Source organism: Ranitomeya variabilis, chromosome 2 (genome assembly GCF_051348905.1).
Source record: "Ranitomeya variabilis isolate aRanVar5 chromosome 2, aRanVar5.hap1, whole genome shotgun sequence".
NCBI classification, from domain to species: Eukaryota; Metazoa; Chordata; class Amphibia; order Anura; family Dendrobatidae; genus Ranitomeya; species Ranitomeya variabilis.
Window position 1 is genome coordinate 378,976,087 of NC_135233.1, and position 21,331 is coordinate 378,997,417.

At 47.6% G+C, this 21,331-nt stretch overlaps 1 protein-coding gene across 1 annotated transcript; it reads right to left on the bottom strand.

Annotated features, from left to right (window-relative positions):
* Positions 1 to 160: 160 nt before the first annotated feature.
* Positions 161 to 17,693, bottom strand: LOC143809477 (HAUS augmin-like complex subunit 3). The gene is made up of 5 exons (XM_077292549.1): positions 17,635 to 17,693; positions 16,679 to 17,557; positions 15,458 to 15,879; positions 3,866 to 4,082; positions 161 to 443 (listed from the first exon to the last, which is right to left on the bottom strand). Exons 1-5 carry the CDS (start codon positions 17,647 to 17,649, stop codon positions 228 to 230), a joined length of 1,749 nt encoding a protein of 582 aa, XP_077148664.1. The 5' UTR covers positions 17,650 to 17,693; the 3' UTR covers positions 161 to 227.
* Positions 17,694 to 21,331: the final 3,638 nt, after the last annotated feature.

Genomic DNA, 21,331 nt, shown 5'->3' on the forward strand with positions numbered 1-21,331 from the left:
AGCCGAGAGAATATTTGGAAATTTGAAAATTAAGGGAGACAATTTTTTTTAACCCTGTGTGCAAAAAGAAAAAAAAAAGAAAAAAGGTGAACAGAATAGTAACTCCACTGGGATTTAAAAAAAACCCAAAAAACATTAAAATAGAAAAGTACTTGATGGAGCCTTTTATATAAATGCTGGTTTTATTAATTTAGTACAAAATGTAGGGGTGTAGTGTGGGACAGGGCTCAGTGAAGGTCTGTGACTCGCTGCTCAAGATCCTGCACAATTTTGGCCAGAAGAGCCGGGTCCTGGTAAAAGAGGACGTAGAGCTGCCGCCCTTGCTTCAGGTACGAGGTCTGAATGGCCTGCTTCTTATGCTCCAATTCACGGAAAAAGTCCAGAAACCACTGGTTAAACTGGGAGACGATGGACGTAAGGGACTCGAAGGCGAGCGTGAGCGTCTAAGGAGGAAAAGGAGGAGAGGAAATACTTCAGGGCTCATTTCTCACCTTGCCTATTTGGTGCAGATTTTCTACAGGTAAAATCCGTAGTATTTCACAATACCAGAAAAGTGGCGACTTCCTCTCATGAATTGGCTTTTGCTGTGGTTTTATTTTTTATATCTGCAGAATGTTAGTTTCTGTTATGGAAATGCACTTTATTATGGGGATTTTACACCCTCATGTCCTTGATCCGCGGGTTAAACTGCTGGCTTGGTATCATTTTGTTGTATTTTTTAGTTTGACACACATGAATAGGTGATGAAAACGGATTTTAGATGCAGAAATGATGCAGATTTCAGTTTAGAAATCCAAGCATAAAAAATAAATAATAATAATAAATAAATCACACCAAAAATAAGCAATGTGTGAACACAGCCGAAGAATGCACACAACAGAAGCTATGAGAGTCATGACCCCTCGGCAATGGTGACATCAACGGAGCACACTTATTATTCACTTTACATCTTGAAGTTTGCAACATTTGTCTTTGAAAAAACAAGATCCAAACCAGTGGTGACAAAATATGGCTTCTCATTTCTCATGGTGGAAAAAATGATAATCTAAAGAGACAACATTTAATGCACTATATTAAAGTGAATCTGTTATCAGGTTTTCACTATGTAATCTGAAAGCTGCATGATGTAGGGGCAGAGACCCCGATTCCAGGGATGTGTTCCTTACTGAGCTGCTTGCTGTATCCCATCAATGTTTCCTCTGCTGCAGATCTAGGAGAGCTCTGAATGCGGAGATCTGTATAGCCCCGCCCACATCACTGATTGGCACCTCCTGTGTGCATAGGCAGAAAGCTGCCAATCAGTGTTGGGGGGTGGTTGGACCTGGAGGCTCCGGACCTCTAGTCATGTAGTGATAATCTCTTGCTGATAAAACATTGAATCAACAACACCACACAGCCTAGTAAGTGATACATCGCCAGAATCGGGGGCCTCAGCCTCTGCATCATGCTGCCCTCCGATTAAGTAGCAAGTCTTGCTTATAGATTTCCTTTAATTGGGGTTCTTTTTTTTTTCTCTCATAAATTAGGTGTAATTTTTGTTAACTATTTCTTTAATGGAGAGTAAACCATTATTGATCAATGTTGGCCATTAAAGGGGCATTTCTGTCTCTAAGTGATGCTTTATTATTAGGATATGCTCATCGGAGATCTGACCCGTACTGGGAATTAAGAGGGTAACATTGCGGATTCTGGGAAATTGAGAGTTCCTTGTACAACCTGATATCTAGGAGCGCCATCATTTTTTAGGATTAGTGATAGGGGAGGTATAGAGCAGAGGTCCCCAACCGCCGGTCCGCGGACCGGGACCGGGCCGTTGGGGTTTTTCAGCCGGTCCGCGGCGCCCCTGTTCAGCGGTCACGTGGGACCGCTCATTAGAGAAATGAATAGGCTGCTCCACCTCCCATAGGGGCGGAGCCGCCTATTCATTTCTCTAATGAAGCGGTGCCGGTGACCGCTGATAGAGAAAGAGGCTGCGGCGGCACCGAAGACAGGCAGGGGGAAGGAGCGGGACGCCGGGAGCAGGTAAGTATGTCATATTCACCTGTCCGCGTTCCACACGCCGGGCGCTGTCTCCATCTTCCCTGCGTCTCTCTCTCCTCACTGACTGCAGGCAGAGGGCGCGATGACGCATATAGTGTGCGCGCTGCCCTCTGCCTGATCAGTCAGTGCAGGGAGACGCCGGGAAGATGGCGCCGAGGAGCTGCAAGCAAGACAGGTGAGTATGTGTTTTATTATTTTTATTGCAGCAGCAGCAGCACAGCTATGGGGCAATAATGAACGGTGCAGAGCACTATATGGCAGAGCTATGGGGCAATAATGGTGCAGAGCACTGTATGGCACAGCTATGGGGCAATAATGGTGCAGAGCACTATATGGCACAGCTATGGGGCAATAATGGTGCAGAGCACTATATGGCACAGCTATGGGGCAGTAATGGTGCAGAGCACTGTATGGCACAGCTATGGGGCAATAATGGTGCAGAGCACTATATGGCACAGCTATGGGGCAATTATGAACAGTGCAGAGCACTGTATGGCACAGCTATGGGGCAATAATGGTGCAGAGCACTATATGGCACAGCTATGGGGCAGTAATGGTGCAGAGCACTATATGGCACAGCTATGGGGCAGTAATGGTGCAGAGCACTGTATGGCACAGCTATGGGGCAGTAATGGTGCAGAGCACTATATGGCACAGCTATGGGGCAGTAATGGTGCAGAGCACTATATGGCACAGCTATGGGGCAGTAATGGTGCAGAGCACTATATGGCACAGCTATGGGGCAGTAATGGTGCAGAGCACTGTATGGCACAGCTATGGGGCAATAATAAACGGTGCAGAGCACTGTATGGCACAGCTATGGGGCAATAATGGTGCAGAGCACTATATGGCACAGCTATGGGGCAATAATGGTGCAGAGCACTATATGGCACAGCTATGGGGCAATAATGGTGCAGAGCACTATATGGCACAGCTATGGGGCAATAATGGTGCAGAGCACTATATGGCACAGCTATGGGGCAATAATGAACGGTGCAGAGCACTATATGGCACAGCTATGGGGCAATAATGGTGCAGAGCACTGTATGGCACAGCTATGGGGCAATAATGGTGCAGAGCACTGTATGGCACAGCTATGGGGCAATAATGGTGCAGAGCACCAGGGAAACAAGCATGGTGCTCCCACTCATTCTGAACCTATGGTAAGTTGAATCACATTCTCATTATAAATGTCATAATTATATGATAAGTATGCACTAAGCTCCATCCCTCCATAACCCCACCCCCATATGACCAAAGCCCCGCCCCTGCCCCACCCCCACCGGGCCATGGAAAACTGGTCTTGCTTAAAGCCGGTCCCTGGTGCAAAAAAGGTTGGGGACCTCTGGTATAGAGGATTGATAAAAATGTTGAGTTTTCAGTCAGGCTGGGAGCATGTTGGGGAAAAACAAAACAAAAACAGTAAATAGCGGTGCTGGAAGCCATCAGGCCATGAAGGGACTTCAGCAGTCTCCATTCTCTTCTGGGATGGGACGCCAACAAAGTCAAATCTGTGCACCAACCTAGAAATCAAAGGCAGTCTGCAAAGAAACAATGCAGACTAAAGAGCAACACCTGCTGGTCAGCTGAAAAACAACAATGCCGCCACCTAACCTCAACTGTTCTCCTAGTCCGTTCCAAAATGGAGCAATTCTATCCAATAAAACAAATCCCGCACTCCACAACAGAACGTTTCTCTAACATAAGTACGTACGCGCCCATTTATTGTGAAGGAATGGACTAAACTGCAATACCAGACACAGCCCACAGGCAAGAGAGGCGCCGTTTCTGGAAACAGACAGCCCCCGTGTGCTCTTATACTGACCGGATCTCGCAGCTGCAGGTTCCGCGTTCCTCGGCACAAACTCTTGTAAAGTCGTTCACAGTCGTGTTCCAGGACGATAGTTTGCGGTAGAGGTCCCCGGAAGACAAAGCTCAGCGACATCAGATCCTGCAGATCAGACTCGGCCTGCTGCTGCAAAGCTTCATACTTTGGGAACAGCTCTTTTTGCCTGGATGGGATCAACAGCATCTGTGAAAGCCTGGGGTGATAAAAGAGAAAAAGTAAGAAAAGAGTTAAAACAAAGAGGAGGTGCGCCGTGACCCCAAAAAAGTAAAATAATAGATACCGACTGTTGCAAGGTAGAACTCATACTACAATGCTGGAGACAGGAAAATAAAATCCTTAAAGCAAATCTATCGCTAAATTACTCAATGCAAATTACAAACATTATATAGATCTTAGACCTGATGAGAATGGTGTATTTACTCTGATAACCTATGTCAGAACCGCTGATTGGCAGCTCCTCAGTGTCCCTCCTCCCCGTTGCCATCGCTGCCCACCTACCCTGATCGACAGCTCCTCAGTGTCCTTCCTCCCTCCTGCCATTGCTGCCCACCTACTCTGATCAGAAGCTCCTCAGTGTTACTGCTCCCTGCTGCCGACCTACCATTATCAGCAGCTCCTCTGTGTCCCTCCTCTCTTCTGCACTTGCTTCTCACCTACCCTGATCAGCAGCTCCTCAGTGTCCTTCCTCCCTGCTGCTCTTGCTGCCTACCTACTCTGATCAGCAGCTCCTCAGTGTCACTGCTCCCTGTGCCAACCTACCATTATCAGCAGCTCCTCAGTGTCCCTCCTCCCTGCTGCCATTGCTGCCCACCTAGCCTGATCAGCAGCTCCTCAGTGTCCTTCCTCCCTGCTGCTCTTGCTGCCCACCTACTCTGATCAGCAGCTCCTTAGTGTCCTTCCTCCCTGCTGCACTTGCTTCCCACCTACCATGATTTGCAGCTCCTCAGTATCCTTCCTCCCTGCTGCACTTGCTTCCCACCTACCATGATTGGCAGCTCCTCAGTGTCCTTCCTCCCTGCTGCACTTGCTTCCCACCTACCATGATTGGCAGCTCCTCAGTGTCCTTCCTCCCTGCTGCACTTGCTTCCCACCTACCATTATCAGCAGCTCCTCAGTGTCCCTGCTCCCTTCTGCCCACCTACCACGATTAGCAGCTCCTTAGTGTCCCACCTCCCTGCAGCTTTTGCTGCCCACCTACCCTGATCGGCAGCTCCTCAGCGTCCCGCATTTTGCTGCTGAATTTCTTCTGGCCTAGTCTGAAAGCACCTCGCTACCCATCGTCCCTGGTGCTGCTGAATCTCTGTGCACCTAGTCTGATAAATAGCTCCTCCATGTCCTTCCTCCCTGCTGCTGAATTTCTGCCTACCTGTCCGTATTTACAACTCTTCTGTGTACTCCTCCCTGTTGTATAATCTCTACCCACCTACCCCAATCAGCAGCTCCCCAGTGTCGTCCTCTCTGCCACTATTGCTGGCTACCTAGCCTGATCGACATTTCCTCCATGCTCCTCCTCCCTTCCAACCTGTCCTGATCGACAGCTCATCGGTATCCTCCTCCCTGTTGTAGAACCTCTTGCCACCTACCCTGAAAGACAGCCCCTCGGTGTCCCCCCTCCCTCCTGCTGCTGACATCGCACACTGCTCAGTACAAGCTGCAGCTGTCAGTCAAGCTGTGTAGGGGCAGAGACTAAATACATCAGACTCATGAGCTTTTCCACTTTACACCAGGTCTAAGATCTATACACTGTGTGCAGAATTATTAGGCAGGTTGTATTTTGATCACGATACTTTTTATACATGTTGTCTTACTCCAAGCTGTTCAGGCTTGAGAGCCAACTACCAATTAAGTAAATCAGGTGATGTGCATCTCTGTAATGAGGAGGGGTGTTGCCTAATGACATCAAAACCCTATATAAGGTGTGCTTAATTATTAGGCAACTTCCTTTCCTTTGGCAAAATGGGTCAGAAAACAGATTTGACGGGCTCTGAAAAGTCCAAAATTGTGAGATGTCTTACAGAGGAATGCAGCAGTCTTGAAATTGCCAAACTTTTGAAGAGTGATCACCGAATAATCAAGAGTTTCATGTCAAATAGCCAACAGGGTCGCAAGAAGCGTGTTGGGCAAAAAAGGCGCAAAATAACTGCCCATGAATTGTGGAAAATCAAGTGTGAAGCTGCCAAGATGCTATTTGCCACCAGTTTTGCCATATTTCAGAGCTGCAGCGTTACTGGAGTAACAAAAGGCACAAGGTGTGCAATATTGAGGGACATGGCCAAGGTAAGGAAGGCTGAAAAACGACCACCTTGGAACAAGAAACATAAGATAAAATGTCAAGACTGGGCCAAGAAATATCTTAAGACAGACTTTTCAAAGGTTTTATGGACTGATGACATTAGAGTGACTCTTGATGGGCCAGAGGCTGGATCAGTAAAGGGCAGAGAGCTCCACTCCGACTCAGACGCCAGCAAGGTGGAGGTAGGGTACTGGTATGGGCTGGTATCATCAAAGATGAACTTGTGGGACCTTTTCGGGTTGAGGATGGAGTGAAGCTCAACTCCCAGACCTACTGCCAGTTTCTGGAAGACAACTTCTTCAAGCAGTGGTACAGGAAGAAGTCGGTATCGTTAAAAAAAAAACATGATCTTCATGCAGGACAATGCTCCATCACATGCCTCCAACTACTCTACAGCGTGACTGGCCAGTAAAGGTCTCAAAGAAGAAAAAATAATGACATGGCTCCCTTGTTCACCTGATCTGAACCCCATAGAGAACCTGTGGTCCCTCATAAAATGTGAGATCTACAGGGAGGGAAAACAGTCCACCTCTCGGAACAGTGTCTGGGAGGCTGTGGTGGCTGCTGCACGCAATGTTGGTCCTAAACAGATCAAGCAACTGACAGAATCTATGGATGGAGGCTGTTGAGTGTCATCATAAAGAAAGGTGGCTATATTGGTCACTAATTGGGGGGGGGTTTGTTTTTGCATGTCAGAAATGTTTATTTCCACATTTTGTGCAGTTACATTGGTTTACCTGGTGAAAATAAACAAACAATTGAGGTGGGAATATATTTGGTTTTTATTAAAGTTGCCTAATAATTCTATTTGTAAGCCAAAACCAGGAGTGGAACAAATAGAGGAAAAAGTATAATAGAAACATATGCACAACTTCTGCATTTATCACCCACTCCTGGTTTTGGCTTACAAATACTGATGTAAAATACTGACCAAATACTGCTAGTGTGACGGCAGCCTAATAGTTACCTGCACAAACAGATATCCTCCTAAGATAGCCAAATCTAAAAAAAACCCACTCCAACTTCCAAAAATATTAAGCTTTGATATTTATGAGTCTTTTGGGTTGATTGAGAACATAGTTGTTGATCAATAATAAAAAATAATCCTCTAAAATACAACTTGCCTAATAATTCTACACACAGTGTATACTCATGAATGCAAATTGCATTGGGAAATCTGGTGACAGATCCACTTAAAAGGGATTTGTCCAAAGTGGGGCATCTGTGGTATAAGTGTGACGCCCCAGGGTCCTAGTCGTCACAGTAATGTCGCTTTCCTCACGAGCAGAGTGATGCTACGTTTGGAGGCAAGAAAGGATAACTGTAACCAGGTACCACAAACATGCAACACATTCACACTCCAGGCTACTTACTAGGTGACTCCCCATATAGATATAACTGGTAGTCTGTAGGGAGGAGTCAGTGAGTTCCAGACAGTAGTCTGAGGAGGACAGAGGGTTTACGGAGCTGTGTAGGCCACAGTGCTACAGCTCCTGGAAAGAGACATTTAAAAAAAAAGTAGAATTGATTGCAGTGAGCGTGCAGGAGAGGAAGCACAGGAGAGGATACCAGAGGGAGACCAGCCCCGAGCAGGCTGCCTCCTTCTGAGGTGCAGGAATCTGGTAGCCGGAACACCGAGGTTGTAAGGACCTCCACACCTTAAATCAGAGACCGGCAGGACAGCTGAACTTCAAGTTCTCTGTTCGACCCAACACCCAGGAGGCACGGTGACACCCCTTAGAGCCGGGTCATCTAAGAGACCCTATGTGGTGAAATATGTGTATATATATATATATATATATATATATATATATATATATATATATATATATATATATATATATATATATATAATATATAGGTCTAGGGTTATATGTGTGACTAGTGATAACGTAACATCTGTCCTGAAGGCGAGTCGCACCTAGGTGTTAACAGGTACTTCCTTGGAACTAGTATGAATTCTGTCTCCAGATCTCACCAGGAGGCCTGGCTAAGGCCAAGAACAAAGGAACACTTGACACCTCTGAGTGCTTGGAGGGGAGATGTTAATTGCTTGGAGGTTAGCAATTCCTGGGAACCATCTCACATGTGTCTCCAGAGGAAAATAATATATATTCATTAGTAGAGCGGCCGTGCCCAATCAAACAGGCAGCAGTTAGGATATTGGCCTGAGGGGCCGGTCTAGAAACCTGACCTCAGACCAAAGTTATAAATTTAGGCTGCAGATAGAGAATTGTGTTCCAATTGTGATCCAATCTACCAGTTGGATGAATTTCTGTAAGTTTTCTCCTGTTTATTTTGATACGGTTTTGCATAAGTTGTATGTCTTATTATCATATTTTTATACCTTTTCTTATTGTAAGCACTGGCCCTTTTGTTATTAAAGTATAAATTTTAACAAGTTGAACCTTGAATGTTCTAAAATAATCCATAGCCTTGAGGTGTGTGAGCCTTATGAGTGATAGACATATTTTTATTAGTATTATTATTTCTGGGACTCATCGCCCATGTATTCGATGAGTGGTGGCAGCGCGCATGAGCGGGTGTGTGGCCTGGGTCGGTGTGTGATTTATGCTCCCATTACAGCATAGGACAGAGGTTGAATGCTGGACTGAGAGAGGGGAGATAGATTAACCCTTGCAGGCACAACCCCAAGTCACGTGTGAGAGCAGGCACTTGACGAATAAGTGAGACCACGGAGTAGGGATCCGTGACACCCTATAAACAGGCTCAAGTCACCAGTCATACGGGTTATGCCCTATCCTATCCGGGGGACAGAGAGAGAGATAACATCTGTGAGGACCTTATGTGAAGCTTCTAGCAGTAAGGGACTACACCACTACAGCGCAAAGGAAGGCTTCTATTTTCCACCTGGATAAGGGGATTCTGGACTTGCCTCCAAACCGGCCGGACCCTACCTGCCCTGTGATCCAGTGCACTGGACTGTGGATGCTGAAATCTTCAGTAAACGAGGTAAAGAGACTGCAAACCTGTGCCCTCGTTCGTTACTGCACCTCTCACCATTCTACCATCTACACACTGGGAAGTCCTGGGGATTTACTTCACCTGTGGGAAGGTATACCATCTAGCTGCCATAACATCACCCCAGGGGACCCCTTAAAGCAGCGTTGGTCACCCTGAACGAATACAACAGGTGGCGTTACAAACAAACTTTATTCCCTTTGAAGACCTTTCCCTTTTACATGGGTGCCCAGGGCTACGGACCGGGTCCCCACCGTGACATCCCCCTGTGAACCACTGGACTCGGTACTGAGTAACCCCACAGCCCTGGCGGGTGACAAACAATGAAAGTGCCATAAATGTCCAGTAGATGCAGGTGCCACAATTAAGATCCACATCTACTAATTGGGGGTCAGGACCACACAATATTTTTCTGAGCTCCCATAGAAATAAATAGAGATCGATGTGCATTCCAGACATCGTGCTCTGGAGCCCTGGTCTCAAGGGTCCCACTACTGGGACTAACTTCTATCAAACATTTATGCTGTACTGGCCATTACATTATGCCATAAATGTCCACGATGGGAACACCAATGGATACTTAAAATTTTTGTTTTAAGTGTCCTTTTAAACTCCTAAAATACAATTTTAAAAAGTGACTGGTAAATCTCTATCCAATATTTTTTTTTCCCAGTCCCACCTAAAATTGATGCTCAGCCCTTTTCTTGCAGGATCCTTTGGATCCACCTGAACAATCAAACTAAACTCTGCACTTAAGGAACCAGAACAAGGACAGGAACATTAGGGAAATACTTTAGAGCATTATAATAGCAAATGAACAAAGTGGCCTAAGTGAAGAGAACCAGTCATTAATAGAACAATCGGAAGCCCTTTTTCATACCTCTCAGCGCGGACACTATGGACCTTCTCACGGGACGAAGTCCAGGCAGTTTGGAGCCAGAGGAAAATGCAACTTTACAAAATAGGAAATGCAGACAAAAATAATCCAGCACAATGCGAGGTGAAGAGGAATGTGAATGTTTCATGGCTGCACCCGGAGGACCATACACCGAGTCAAAAACAACAATAGAATTACAAGCGTCTTACTGGTTGTCAAATTCCAGACAATGTTAGAGCTTACGGGAGAACATATGAATATAAAGAAGGGCCAATCATCTGGAGATTAGGGCAATGTCTGAAAAGCCCATGGGGGGGGCTGGGGAGGTATCCCTTATTTACAGTACACCTATACGGGGTTCTGCCATGAATAGTCGTCTAATATAGGTCCTAATAACTGAGATCCATGGCAGCCATGTTGTATACTTTAAATGCAGCAGCTGCTACAGAGGAGATGCCTGGTGGACCTTGGCTTTTCTTGTCAAAATCAGGGGTGCTAAAAGTGGAACTCCTTTATGAAAAGGAATGTCTGTTGGGAAAATCCTCTTGGGGTATGTACACACTATGTCTTTCAGGCGCCTTCCACATGGTATTTTTTTTTATTATTTAACGACCTTTTGACTCGGTCCAGAGCCATGGTGACTTCATGGATTAATGATCTGTAGGAAGATCAATCTTGTACAAGCCTAGATAGGTCCACCAGGATCTTCTCCACCTTTATCTTGATAGTATGAAGCAACTGAGATGCCGGTCTTCCACCTTGTCTTGTTCCTTCTATCCTTCCAACTTTGATGTCCTTCTTCAGCAATTGTTCTCTTCGTATAATGTGTCTAAAGTAGGCAAGTCGTAGCTTGTTGATCCTTGCTTTGGGTGACATGTCTGGCTTTATTTGTTCCAAAATTAATCTGCTTGTTATCAATGGTATTGATAACATCTTTTACCAGCACCACACTTTGAAAGCATAAGTTCTTGTTCGGTCTTGTTTTCTTATCATCCAGGTTTTGCAAGTGCAGCGCCCCAGAGTCCTGGTAATTGTATTAATGTCATTCCTCAACCAGGGGGAGTGATGTTACGTCTGATGGTAATAAAGGAGATCTTCCTACCATGTAACACAAACCATACACCACACTTCACACTCCAGTCCACCAGGGGGAGCTACGCTCCTATCTATTAGGGCACTCCTCACCGAAGGGTAAAACTGGTGGTTTGGATAGGAAGTTAGTCAGACGCTGCCTGGGTTTGACCCAGTGAGTTCCTATCAGGCAAACAGGGGGAAAAGGAGGAACATCTGAGCTGCAGACAGAGGGTCCCTGTCAGGGGTGGGATCCTGACAGAGGCCTAGTGGGATAGAAAGCTACGGAGCTGCGCCTGCCCCACGTGCAGCAGCATCCTAAGAAAGGACACGAAGAGAACTGTGTTGTAGAGGGTGAGATAACACCAGAGGGAGTTCTGCCCTGTAAAGGCTGCCTCCTTCTGAGGTGCATAGCTGGTGGCCGGAACACCGAGGGAGTAATTGACTCTACGCTTTACTTCAGAGACCGGCAGGACAGTCAATTCCAAGTTGGCTGCCCGACCTTAATACCTAAGAAGACACGGTGGCAACTTGTGGGGGTCGGGGCGTCTCTAGGGTCCCTATAAATAAGCCTCAGGCTATCAGTCATACAGGTTTGTCCTATCCATATCATTTGGGGGACAGAGAGGAAGACATCTAGAACATCTACGAAAGTTGTGAGGACCTTACCGAGTTGCTCAGCAGGGAGGTACTACAAAACACAGGCGCTAGTAGGAAGGCTACTGATTTCCACCTGGATAAGGGGACTCTGGATTTGCCTTTAGACCGGCTGGACTCTACTACCCTGTGATTCGGTGCCTTGGACTGTGGATGCGGAAGCCTACAGTAAAGGCAACCTTATGTCCTCGTTCTTCACTGCACCTCACATCATCCACCATCACCATCTACACTTCTGGGAAGCCCTGGGGATACACTTCACCTGTGGGAAGGTATACTAACTAGCTGCCATTACATCACCCCAGCGGACCCCTAAGCAGCGTCGGTCACCCAGACCGAATACCACAGGTGGCGTCACAAACATTATCCCTTTAAAGACTTTTCCCAGAACCATAAAAAAAAAACAAACAAAAAAAAAAACACTATTTTCTTTATTGGACGTCCCTAAAAGGGCCACAGACCGGGTCGGGCCACCGTGACATCCACTGAACTGAAGGACCCGGTGCCGAGTACCCCATTGCCCTAACCTGGGGGCGATCCACATCCATAAATCACCATAGAAAAGACCAAACTATGTACGAGCTGTGACTTCGTTGTCAGTGAAATGTTCTTCAAATTTGAAGACCTTGTCCAATGACTTCATTGGTGATTTGCCCATAGCTATTCTATTGACTTCCGATGTCATCGTTGCATCTCGAGTCATCGATCCGAGTAGGATGAAGTCATTTACAACTTCCAGTTCGTTGCCGTCCAACTCAAAGGTGTCCTGGTCGTAACTGAAAGTCAATATCTTTGGCTTCTTTGTGTTCAGTAGCAGTCCCATGTTCAAGCTTTCCATCTTGACACTCCGCAATACATTGTTAATTTAATATACGCTTGTTACTATTAGCAATGTTTTATCGTCTGTGTATTTAAGATTGTTGATGAGTCGTCCAACAATTTTGATTCCTTCTTTTTGGGCAAGTCCAGACCTACCTGTCTGAAAAATCTCCTCTAAAAATAAATACAATGCACACTAATGCAGAAAACAACATGGCATAGCACATGTTCAGGCTTTTGTTACTTCAGTCAAGCGCTTCAATGTTCAGAAACCATGAAGTGGCTAAAAGAAGCATTGTGTTCATTCTTCGGGCAGCTTCCATTAGAGGCTGCGCACTAGTTATAGAAAAAAAAAAATATGTTGGAAGTGTGGCACCCTAGGAGTCCGGATGCCACAGTGGCAATGCCTCCCTCACAGGGTCATGCCTGGAAGCAAGGAGGGATCCCCTTAGAAGGTACATCAGCATGCAACACTTTCCTGACTCCAGACCAGAAGGGGGAGCTCTAACACCTGATTTCAGGGGAGCTTCCCTGATAAGTTCTGGTCTGGAGGTGGGGTTAGTCAATCAGTCATAGCTAGTCTCAGGAAAATGAAGCAAGTGAGGAGAACCTGAGTGATTGGAGCTGCAACTGAGATCACCCCAGGATTGAGCGCAAAGGACCGGACACCAGAGTCGGTGGTTGTTTGGGAACTGCAGGCCCAGCAACTAAAACTGGAGGACCGGAAATTGCAGGACTCCTGGTCCCATCTGACACCTGAAGGCACAGCGGCATACCAGAGCCCGGAGTCACCACGAGGGAGTGACACCTGAAACAGGCTCAAGTTGCCTGCCATGCGGGTAGTGTTCCATTTAATGGACAGACAGTAAGAGGGACTTGAATAGAGCATAAAGCATTTGGAACCCAGAGAGCAGTGCAGCAGGGAGGCTTCCAACACCATCTGGGTAAGGGGGATTCTGAATTGCTTCCAGGCTGCCTGGATCTCCAATACCGCCTGTTACCTGTGCTCCGGACTGCGCCTTTGACCAGGAATTAAAGATACAAGAAACTGCAGCCCTTGTGTCCTCTACTCCTTTTCCCGCACCTCAACGTCCACAATCCCTCATAAACTGTTCTGTTAGCCCTGGGGCCTCGCTCCACCTGTGGAGAGCTGCAACACCATCGGCCCCAGCGGTACCCTTAAGCAGCATTGGCCACCCATTGCCAAACACCACAGGTGGTGTTACATGAAATCCCCTACAAACATTCCCTCATCCCTTTCATTGCGCACCCAAGGCCATGTACCGAGTCACTGCTGCCGTGACCACCCCTTTAAGAATTGTCCGACCCGGTTCTGAGTGCCCACGGCCCTAGCGGGTGATGCAGAAGCAGAGCCGCCACAAAACCACCAGCGAAACTGCTTTAGGAAAAAGATTGCCGGATCTTTTTATTGGAAAAATCTTGGTAGGTACGCTATCAGATGTCATGTACACATACCATGTCCAAAACTTACACAAAAAAGCTTCATTAGCACTGGGACAGCAATCTGCTGGACACTAAACCCCAGAGAACGAGACCACAGGAAAAACACTAGAATATTTGGCATGGCAGTGAATGATCTACTGGGGAACCATGAGGAAAGCTCCTTTGCCTTCTGTATATTTTTAAAGGCGTGGAGAATTTCTTACATAAGTGCAGCGCCCCAGGGTCCTGGTCGTTGCAGTAATGTCATTCTCCTCTAGGGGGGGAGTGATGTTACGTTTGGGGGCAATGAAAGACTACTGAATCCAGGTATCACAAACATACAACACATTTTGCACTCCAGGCCACGAGGGGGAGCTATGCTCCTATTTATTAGGGCACTCTTCACACTTAGGTAAAACTGGTTGCTTGGATAGGAAGTTAGTTAGTTGCTGGCTGAGCTTCGCACAGGTAGTTGGTCCCTGACAGGGGTGGGATCCTGTCAGAGGCCGAGACAGAAGGACACAGAGCTGCGCCTGCCCTGAGTGCGGCAGCTCCCAGAAAGAGACATGGAAAGAGAACTGTATTGTAGAGAGGGTGAAGAAGTCGTAGGAAAGGAGTGGATATCAGAGGAGTTCTGTCCTGCACAGGCTCCCTCCTTCTGAGGCGCAAGATCCCGGTAGCCGGAACACCAAGGGAGCAACAGTCCTTTATGCCTTGCTCCAGAGACCGGCAGGACAGCTAATTTCACGTTACCTGCCCGCCCTATACCCAGGGGGCAAGGTGTCACCCACAAGAGGCTGGGGCATGATAGAGACCCTGTAAAAAGCCTCAAGCCACCGGTCATATGGCTTTGTCCTATCCGGGGGACAGAGAGAGACATTACATCTGTATCATCTTCAACAGTTATGAGGACCTTATGAGAAGCTTAGCAGTAAGGTACTACAACACACGGCGCTAGAGGAAGGCTACCGATTTCTATCTGGATAAGGGGACTCTGGATTTGCCTCCAAACCGGACGGACTCTGTCTGTCCTGTGGTCTGGTGCTCTGGACTGTGGATGCTGAAGCCTTCAGTAAAGGTAAGGAGACTGCAACCTTGTGTCCTCGTTCGTCACTGCACCTCACACCATCCACACACTGGGAAGCCCTGGGGACATACTTCACCTGTGGGAAGGTATACCATCTAGCTGCCATAACATCACCCCAGCGGACCCCTAAGCAGCGTCGGTCACCCTGACCGAATACCACAAGTGGCGTCACAAACATTCCCTTTAAAGACCTTTCCCCTTTTACAACGGACCTCCCGAGGGCCATGGACCGAGTCAGACACCGTGACATCCCCTGTGAACCGAAGGACCCTGTTCCGAGTACCCCACTGCCCACAGGGCGTTCCATAAGCATTGACAATACGTCTCCTAAAGCCCCACCTGAGTGCGGTATAGTCTTTGCTGTCCATATGTAAAGGTTTTAGCCAGGGAAAAGAATTCTTTGGATCTCTCTGTATTCTTTTTTCGAGCCCAGTTGCTTTGTATGCCAGTGCCATCTTTAGTTCTCGAAGACTTCTTTCCGTATTTTGATGTATTTGCAGCTCTCTCTGTAAGCTCAGCTCCACAAACTGGAGACGTGACAGCTGAGCGATGAGAGCTTCTGCCACTGGAGCTTGGCTTCTCCCCACCCTCAATAATCTTTGCTTTTCTGTATCGATCCTTCCATTATGTGCAGCAAGGTACAATCCAAGCGAAGCTTCACACACCAAGGACGGGAGTCTCCGTGTCTGTATGATTTCTACCGCTGCTTCTAAGCACTGCACCTCTCTTTTCAATTGTGGCAAATGCAGAGGATCCCAAACCTGAAAACGAAGACACGAAACAAGTTACCACATACATGGGGGTGAAGTCATTGGCACTAATGGGTTGGTGAAAAGGTTGAAAAATATATCAAATTGCTGTGTAAGTCACTGGGTGGTACAATATGCCTTAGAGCACTAATGAGGCATAGCTTCTCTAAACAAAGTAAGGACGCACGGAGTGGTGAGATTTGGTATTGGACTGTCATATCTAGGTTTAGTCGGGAAAGCAGGCCTCATCATAATGTAGAAGAAGGGGAGGTGGTACAAAAAGGGAAAGTGAAGCTTTGTGTATGACTTTCATGCTCTGCAGAAGTAGAGCTGGAGCTGCAGATTCCCACTGGACCAGCAACCCACTTATGCCGATGGGTCTCCGTCAAGACAACCTGCAGTAGAAAAGCACTTTGATAAACATTTTTTGAGGGAGTGTGGAAGGGAGAAATGGGCCATTGGAGGTATGGTATCTCTGGTGGAGACAGAAGAACTACGGTGGTGTTCCTTAAGAACTAATTCAGGGGAAAATTGGAGTTTGAGGTAGGCGGTAACCTTAACATATCAGTTTTTCACAGTTACAGGGTGGTGTACCGTGGCAATTTGCCTATTGGCATTGACAGACTTTCCAGTTGGGGCCATTTTTTTTGTGTCTGGACTCCTTATTTAGATAGAATGATGGTGGGTGAGGTTTGGGTGTTAGTGGTCTATTTAGCTCGAGTGAACTTAGCAAAAAGATTGATGTAATTATGACTAATGTAAATTATTCAAATGTCTGTTGTCACCCATTCCCCGACCACATGCCTCCTACCCGCTCTCCTGAATGAGCTTCCAGCCAAGCCATGCTCTCCATGTATCCATGCAAGTTACCAACAACAATGCTCAACTCTATTCTTTGAGCTGCCCATGATGTTCGTAGCCGGTCACTTTCCAGCTCCATGGATTTATTGCGTTTGACCAGTTCTTCATCTTTAACAGGTAACATTCCTTTGGCCGCACCGTCTATCTTTTCCAAGCACGCGTCTTCAAAGGTTGCGTACTCTTCAATGTCAGCTAAAGACAGAAATATATGCCCTGGATATTGGGCTGAGTGACATTGCCCAAGTTCTGATACTAAGTTTCTGAGTTTTACCAGAGCTGCATTGCAGTTCTGGTTTAGAGTCCACATCTCCCTCTTTGTTTTATTCAAGCTGGTTTCCAGTTCAGTCTCAGTTTTCTGCAAGGAAATACGGCTTTGAGATAAAGTCATCCCCAAGGACTCAATTTTATTACGGGATTGGATAAAATGTGCTTTAACACATTGCAAACTCTGTAACTCTGCTTCCAGCTCCTGCAAACTCCTAAGGTCTTCCTTCTCCCTTCTTGCATCGCTTTCATCTCCATTTTTGCAAAGGTTTTGAAGTTCATCGGTTTCCAGAATTTGCTGGCCAGAGTCCAAAAGAGAGTTATATTCTTCTAGCTGTTCACGGCTGAGAACATTGCGTTCATCCACCACCTCACAAAGCCATGCTAGGAAGCGTTCGACTTCTTCGCTACTCTCACAGAGCCAATCAAAGTCTGCGCCCTTCAGATTTTGGACACCTGGAAAGTCGATCAGTCGAAGCATCTCTACAAAATTCGACCCTTGTACTCGCTGAGGTTCGAAGAGGAAGGACGCGGAATGTTGTCGGGAAAGGGTGGATGGTGGAACCTACGAGACAAAGGAGTTTGGTCATCTACAAGACTCGTCCATAAAGTGTGGAGCCATCTGCATAGTGCAATACTCACCAGATGGTGTGCCATTATATTCTTCAAAGGCGACTTTTCGGAGTCCTGAATCTAGGAAAGGCGAGATATACATGACATTTAATTATGCATTTTGTAAAAACATCTATTATGTGGTTTACCAAACTCAAATCCTGGATCTAACAGGACTCATGTCAGACCAGAATTAGAATTAGACACCATTTCCTACCGTACAAGACATGCAGCAGATTATAGTCATGCTGCAGATTATCAAGGATTTCTGCAGCTACCATATTTTTGGGACTATAAAGATGCATCAGATCATAAGACACACCCCAAATTTTGGGATGGAAAATAGCAAAAATAACATTTTTATATGATGGTGTTCCGTCTTCTTATCCGAATTTAAGGTGTAGCGCCCCCACTGCCGCAGGGCCGAGGGGTACCCGGTACCGGGCCTCTGAGTCTCAGTTCTGGGGTTGTCACGGTAGCTAGACCCGGTCCGTGACCCTGCTGAGGGGCGCCCAATGAAAGGTGTAGATGGTGGTGAGGTTGTGCTGTGCAGGTCGCAGTAAATAATGAGGACACCAGGTTGCAGTCTCTTTACCTCTTTACTGAAGGCTTCAAGGTACTCAATCCGGAATACGGTTAACCAGGGCTGTCTGAGACCGGCCGGTCCAAAGGCACATCAGGAGTTCCCTTTCCAGATGGGGATCAGTATCTACCTTCTTGCGCTTGTGTGTTGTAGTCCTTCCCTGCTGAGCACCCCGGGATAGTCCTCACAACTGCTGTGTCTGTCTCTGATGTTCGTTCTCTCCGTCCCCCAGATAATATGGCTAGGACGCACCCATATGACGGGGTAGGCTTGGAGTTCTTCCGGGACCCTAGAGTCGCCCCTCTCCCACAGCTGCCTCCGTTGTCTGCTTAGGTGTTTTAGTGAGACAGCCAACCTATAATTGGCTGTCCTGCCGTGGTTTGAAGTAATGCTTGTAGTCTCTTACTTGCTCGGCGTTCCGGCCACCGACTGTTTGCTCCTCAGAAGGATGTTGCCTCGATCTTACAGCACGACTCCTTCTGGTACTATTGCCTCTTTGCTGTATCCCCGTTGCTCACTGGTTTGTGCTATCCTTAGGAGTCTGCCAGGATCCCATCCCTGACAGGTCCTCTCTCTAGCTCTTCCCAGTTACTTCTCTCTGTCTTCCTGTCCAACCCCCAGTTTTACCAGAGTGTGAGGAGTGGCCTACTAGATAGAACCACTCCCCCTGGTGGCCGGAGTGTGAACTGTAGTGTGAGTGTTACCTGGTCAGATGAACTCCTTTAGTGCAATCAGACGTAATATCACTCCCCTTAGTGGCAGAGCGACATTACTGCAACGACCAGGACTCTGGGGCGCTGCACTCCCCCCCCCGGTTAAATCCAGTACTACTGGACTGGGGAAACAAGAACAACAAAACATGTTAACAGAAAACACACACAATTTTGAAACATCATAAACAATTAAACATAACAGTGCTTCCCTTTATGGGAGGTGAGGACTCTTGAACGTTGCAAAAGTTAGGTCATGCACAGTTTATGACTCAGTTCAATGGTTGAAACAGTGGGGACCCCGAGTAAACAAAGGGGTCCCCTTTTAGAAGTTTTTGGAGCAATTCACTGTCCATTACTCCGTTGTCCATTTTTAAAACCTGTAACAGGAGATATGTACACAAACGTTTTCAACTAAATAGCAGCCCTCATTAATACCTCCAAGTTTTGTAGCGGAGGGGAGTTTGATTCTGAGTGCTGCGTGTGGACCTTCGCAGCACAGGGGTTGCTACTGGCCTAACAGGGCCCACTATGCTTGCTACCGCTGGTGTAGTGCACGGCCTTCTAGCTACACTTCTAGTGAGTTGGGGTAGCACTGGCAAGCTGGAGCTCTCAGGGCTGCTGCTAGCAACAGTGGGTACGGCAGGCTCACCGATAGCAGAGGGAGGATTTGCCAGTTCAACGGTCAGCACGGCATCTTCAGGTAGGGCTTGTTGAGGTTGTGAGTCCAGCTGATCGGGTACCACCATTGTTTCTGGTGGGTCCGGCTGATGGAACGTTAGAACAGGTACCACGATGGCCTGATTTATCTGAGTCCAGGACTGGGGAAAGTCACCAAGGACGGTGTGGATCATCTTCTCCTTTTCTACAGGCGAGGAGATTTCTGGAGCCGCTTTCTTCTCTCTCAACTTATCAGGGCAGACTTTAAGGTGATCCCTGGATATCGCTGTCGAGGTCTCCCCTCCGTCCTTGCTGATGAGACAGACCTTCGTGTTGTCGAAATCGGATGGCAGGATGGTATACGGTTCCGCTTCCCATTGGTCATCGAGCTTGTGTAGTCTCCTCTTTCGTTTGAGTACTTGCTCACCAGGTGACAGGGGACTCGCAGGAGCGTGCTGGTTGTAGTCGCTTTCTTGTTTTTGCCTAGCCTGGGCGAGACTTCTCTCTACACACTCCTGTACTTCGCGGTACCTTCGCTGCCTTTCTGCATCCCAATCTGCATCCGGCGAGGTGTCTTCGGGGACTAGGACCCCCATGTCCAGATCAACAGGTAACTGACTAGGCCTTCCTCGCATCAGGTACGCTGGGGTACAGTTGGTGGAATTTACTGGGATGTGATTGTATATATCCACCAAGTCAGGCAACTTTGTCGGCCACAGGTTCCGTTCCTCTACAGGCAAGGTTTTCAGTAAGTCGATTACTACTTGGTTCATCTTTTCGCACATCCCGTTGGTTTGAGGATGGTACGGTGTGGTTCTGATCTTCTTACACCCGTACAGTTGGCAGAACTCTTGGAACACTTCTGCTTCAAATGCTGGCCCCTGATCGGTCAGTACCTTCTCCGGGTAGCCATGGGGCCTACAAAAGTACTGCTGGAAGGCCTTGGCGGCAGTCTTGGCCGTTAGATCCTTGACAGGTACAACCACCAAAAATCTGGAGTAGTGGTCCACAATGGTAAGAGCATAGATATAGCCTGACCGGCTAGGTGTCAGCTTCACATGATCCAGCGCGACCAGTTCGAGCGGCCGTTTGGTGATGATAGACCGCAGGGGAGCCCGTTGGCTGCCACGGTCCTTCCTGCGTAGGCTACATGGACCGCACTCCCGACACCACTTCTCAATGGCTCTCTTCATGCCGATCCAATAGAACCTCCCTCGGAGTAGCCTCTCTAGCTTCCTCCATCCGAAGTGTCCGGCTCCATCGTGGTAGGCTCCCAGAACCATGGGCGCATCTCGCCTTGGCACCACTATCTGCCACACCAATTCATGAGTACGTGGGTCGATGCTCCTCCTGCACAGCTTGCCATCATGGATAAACAGTTTGCTTCTCCCCTTCCACAGCTGTTGGTTTCCTGTGGGTCATCTGGGCCGGGACGCAACCCTGCCTGCGTCAAGAGCTCTTTCACCCGACGGACCGCGGGGTCATCATCCTGGGTTTCTGCCCACCCGTGATGGGGCAGGGGGGTTCAGCGTGGCATCCGGTTGGTTCTTATGCCTGTTCCTCACATGATGGGAGTTCTGAGTGGCTTTAGGGCGGTGGAATGCAGGCAGCTCCACCTCTTCAAGTGCCTCCGGGTCTTCCCCTGCTTCTGGCAAATTGGGCATTCTAGACAAGGCATCGGCATTTGCATTCTTGTGTCCAGCCCGGTACTTGATGGTGAAGTTGTAGTTAGACAGCCGGGCCATCCACCGCTGTTCCAGGGCCCCGAACTTGG

Excerpts from the sequence above, each read along its gene's own strand:
- LOC143809477 (XM_077292549.1), bottom strand. Across the intron at positions 15,880-16,678 it reads AAGCTCATTCAGGAGAGCGG|GTTTGGGATCCTCTGCATTT; the intron begins GTAGGAGGCATG and ends CTTCGTTTTCAG. Across the intron at positions 4,083-15,457 it reads AAAGACTATACCGCACTCAG|GCTTTCACAGATGCTGTTGA; the intron begins GTGGGGCTTTAG and ends TTATCACCCCAG.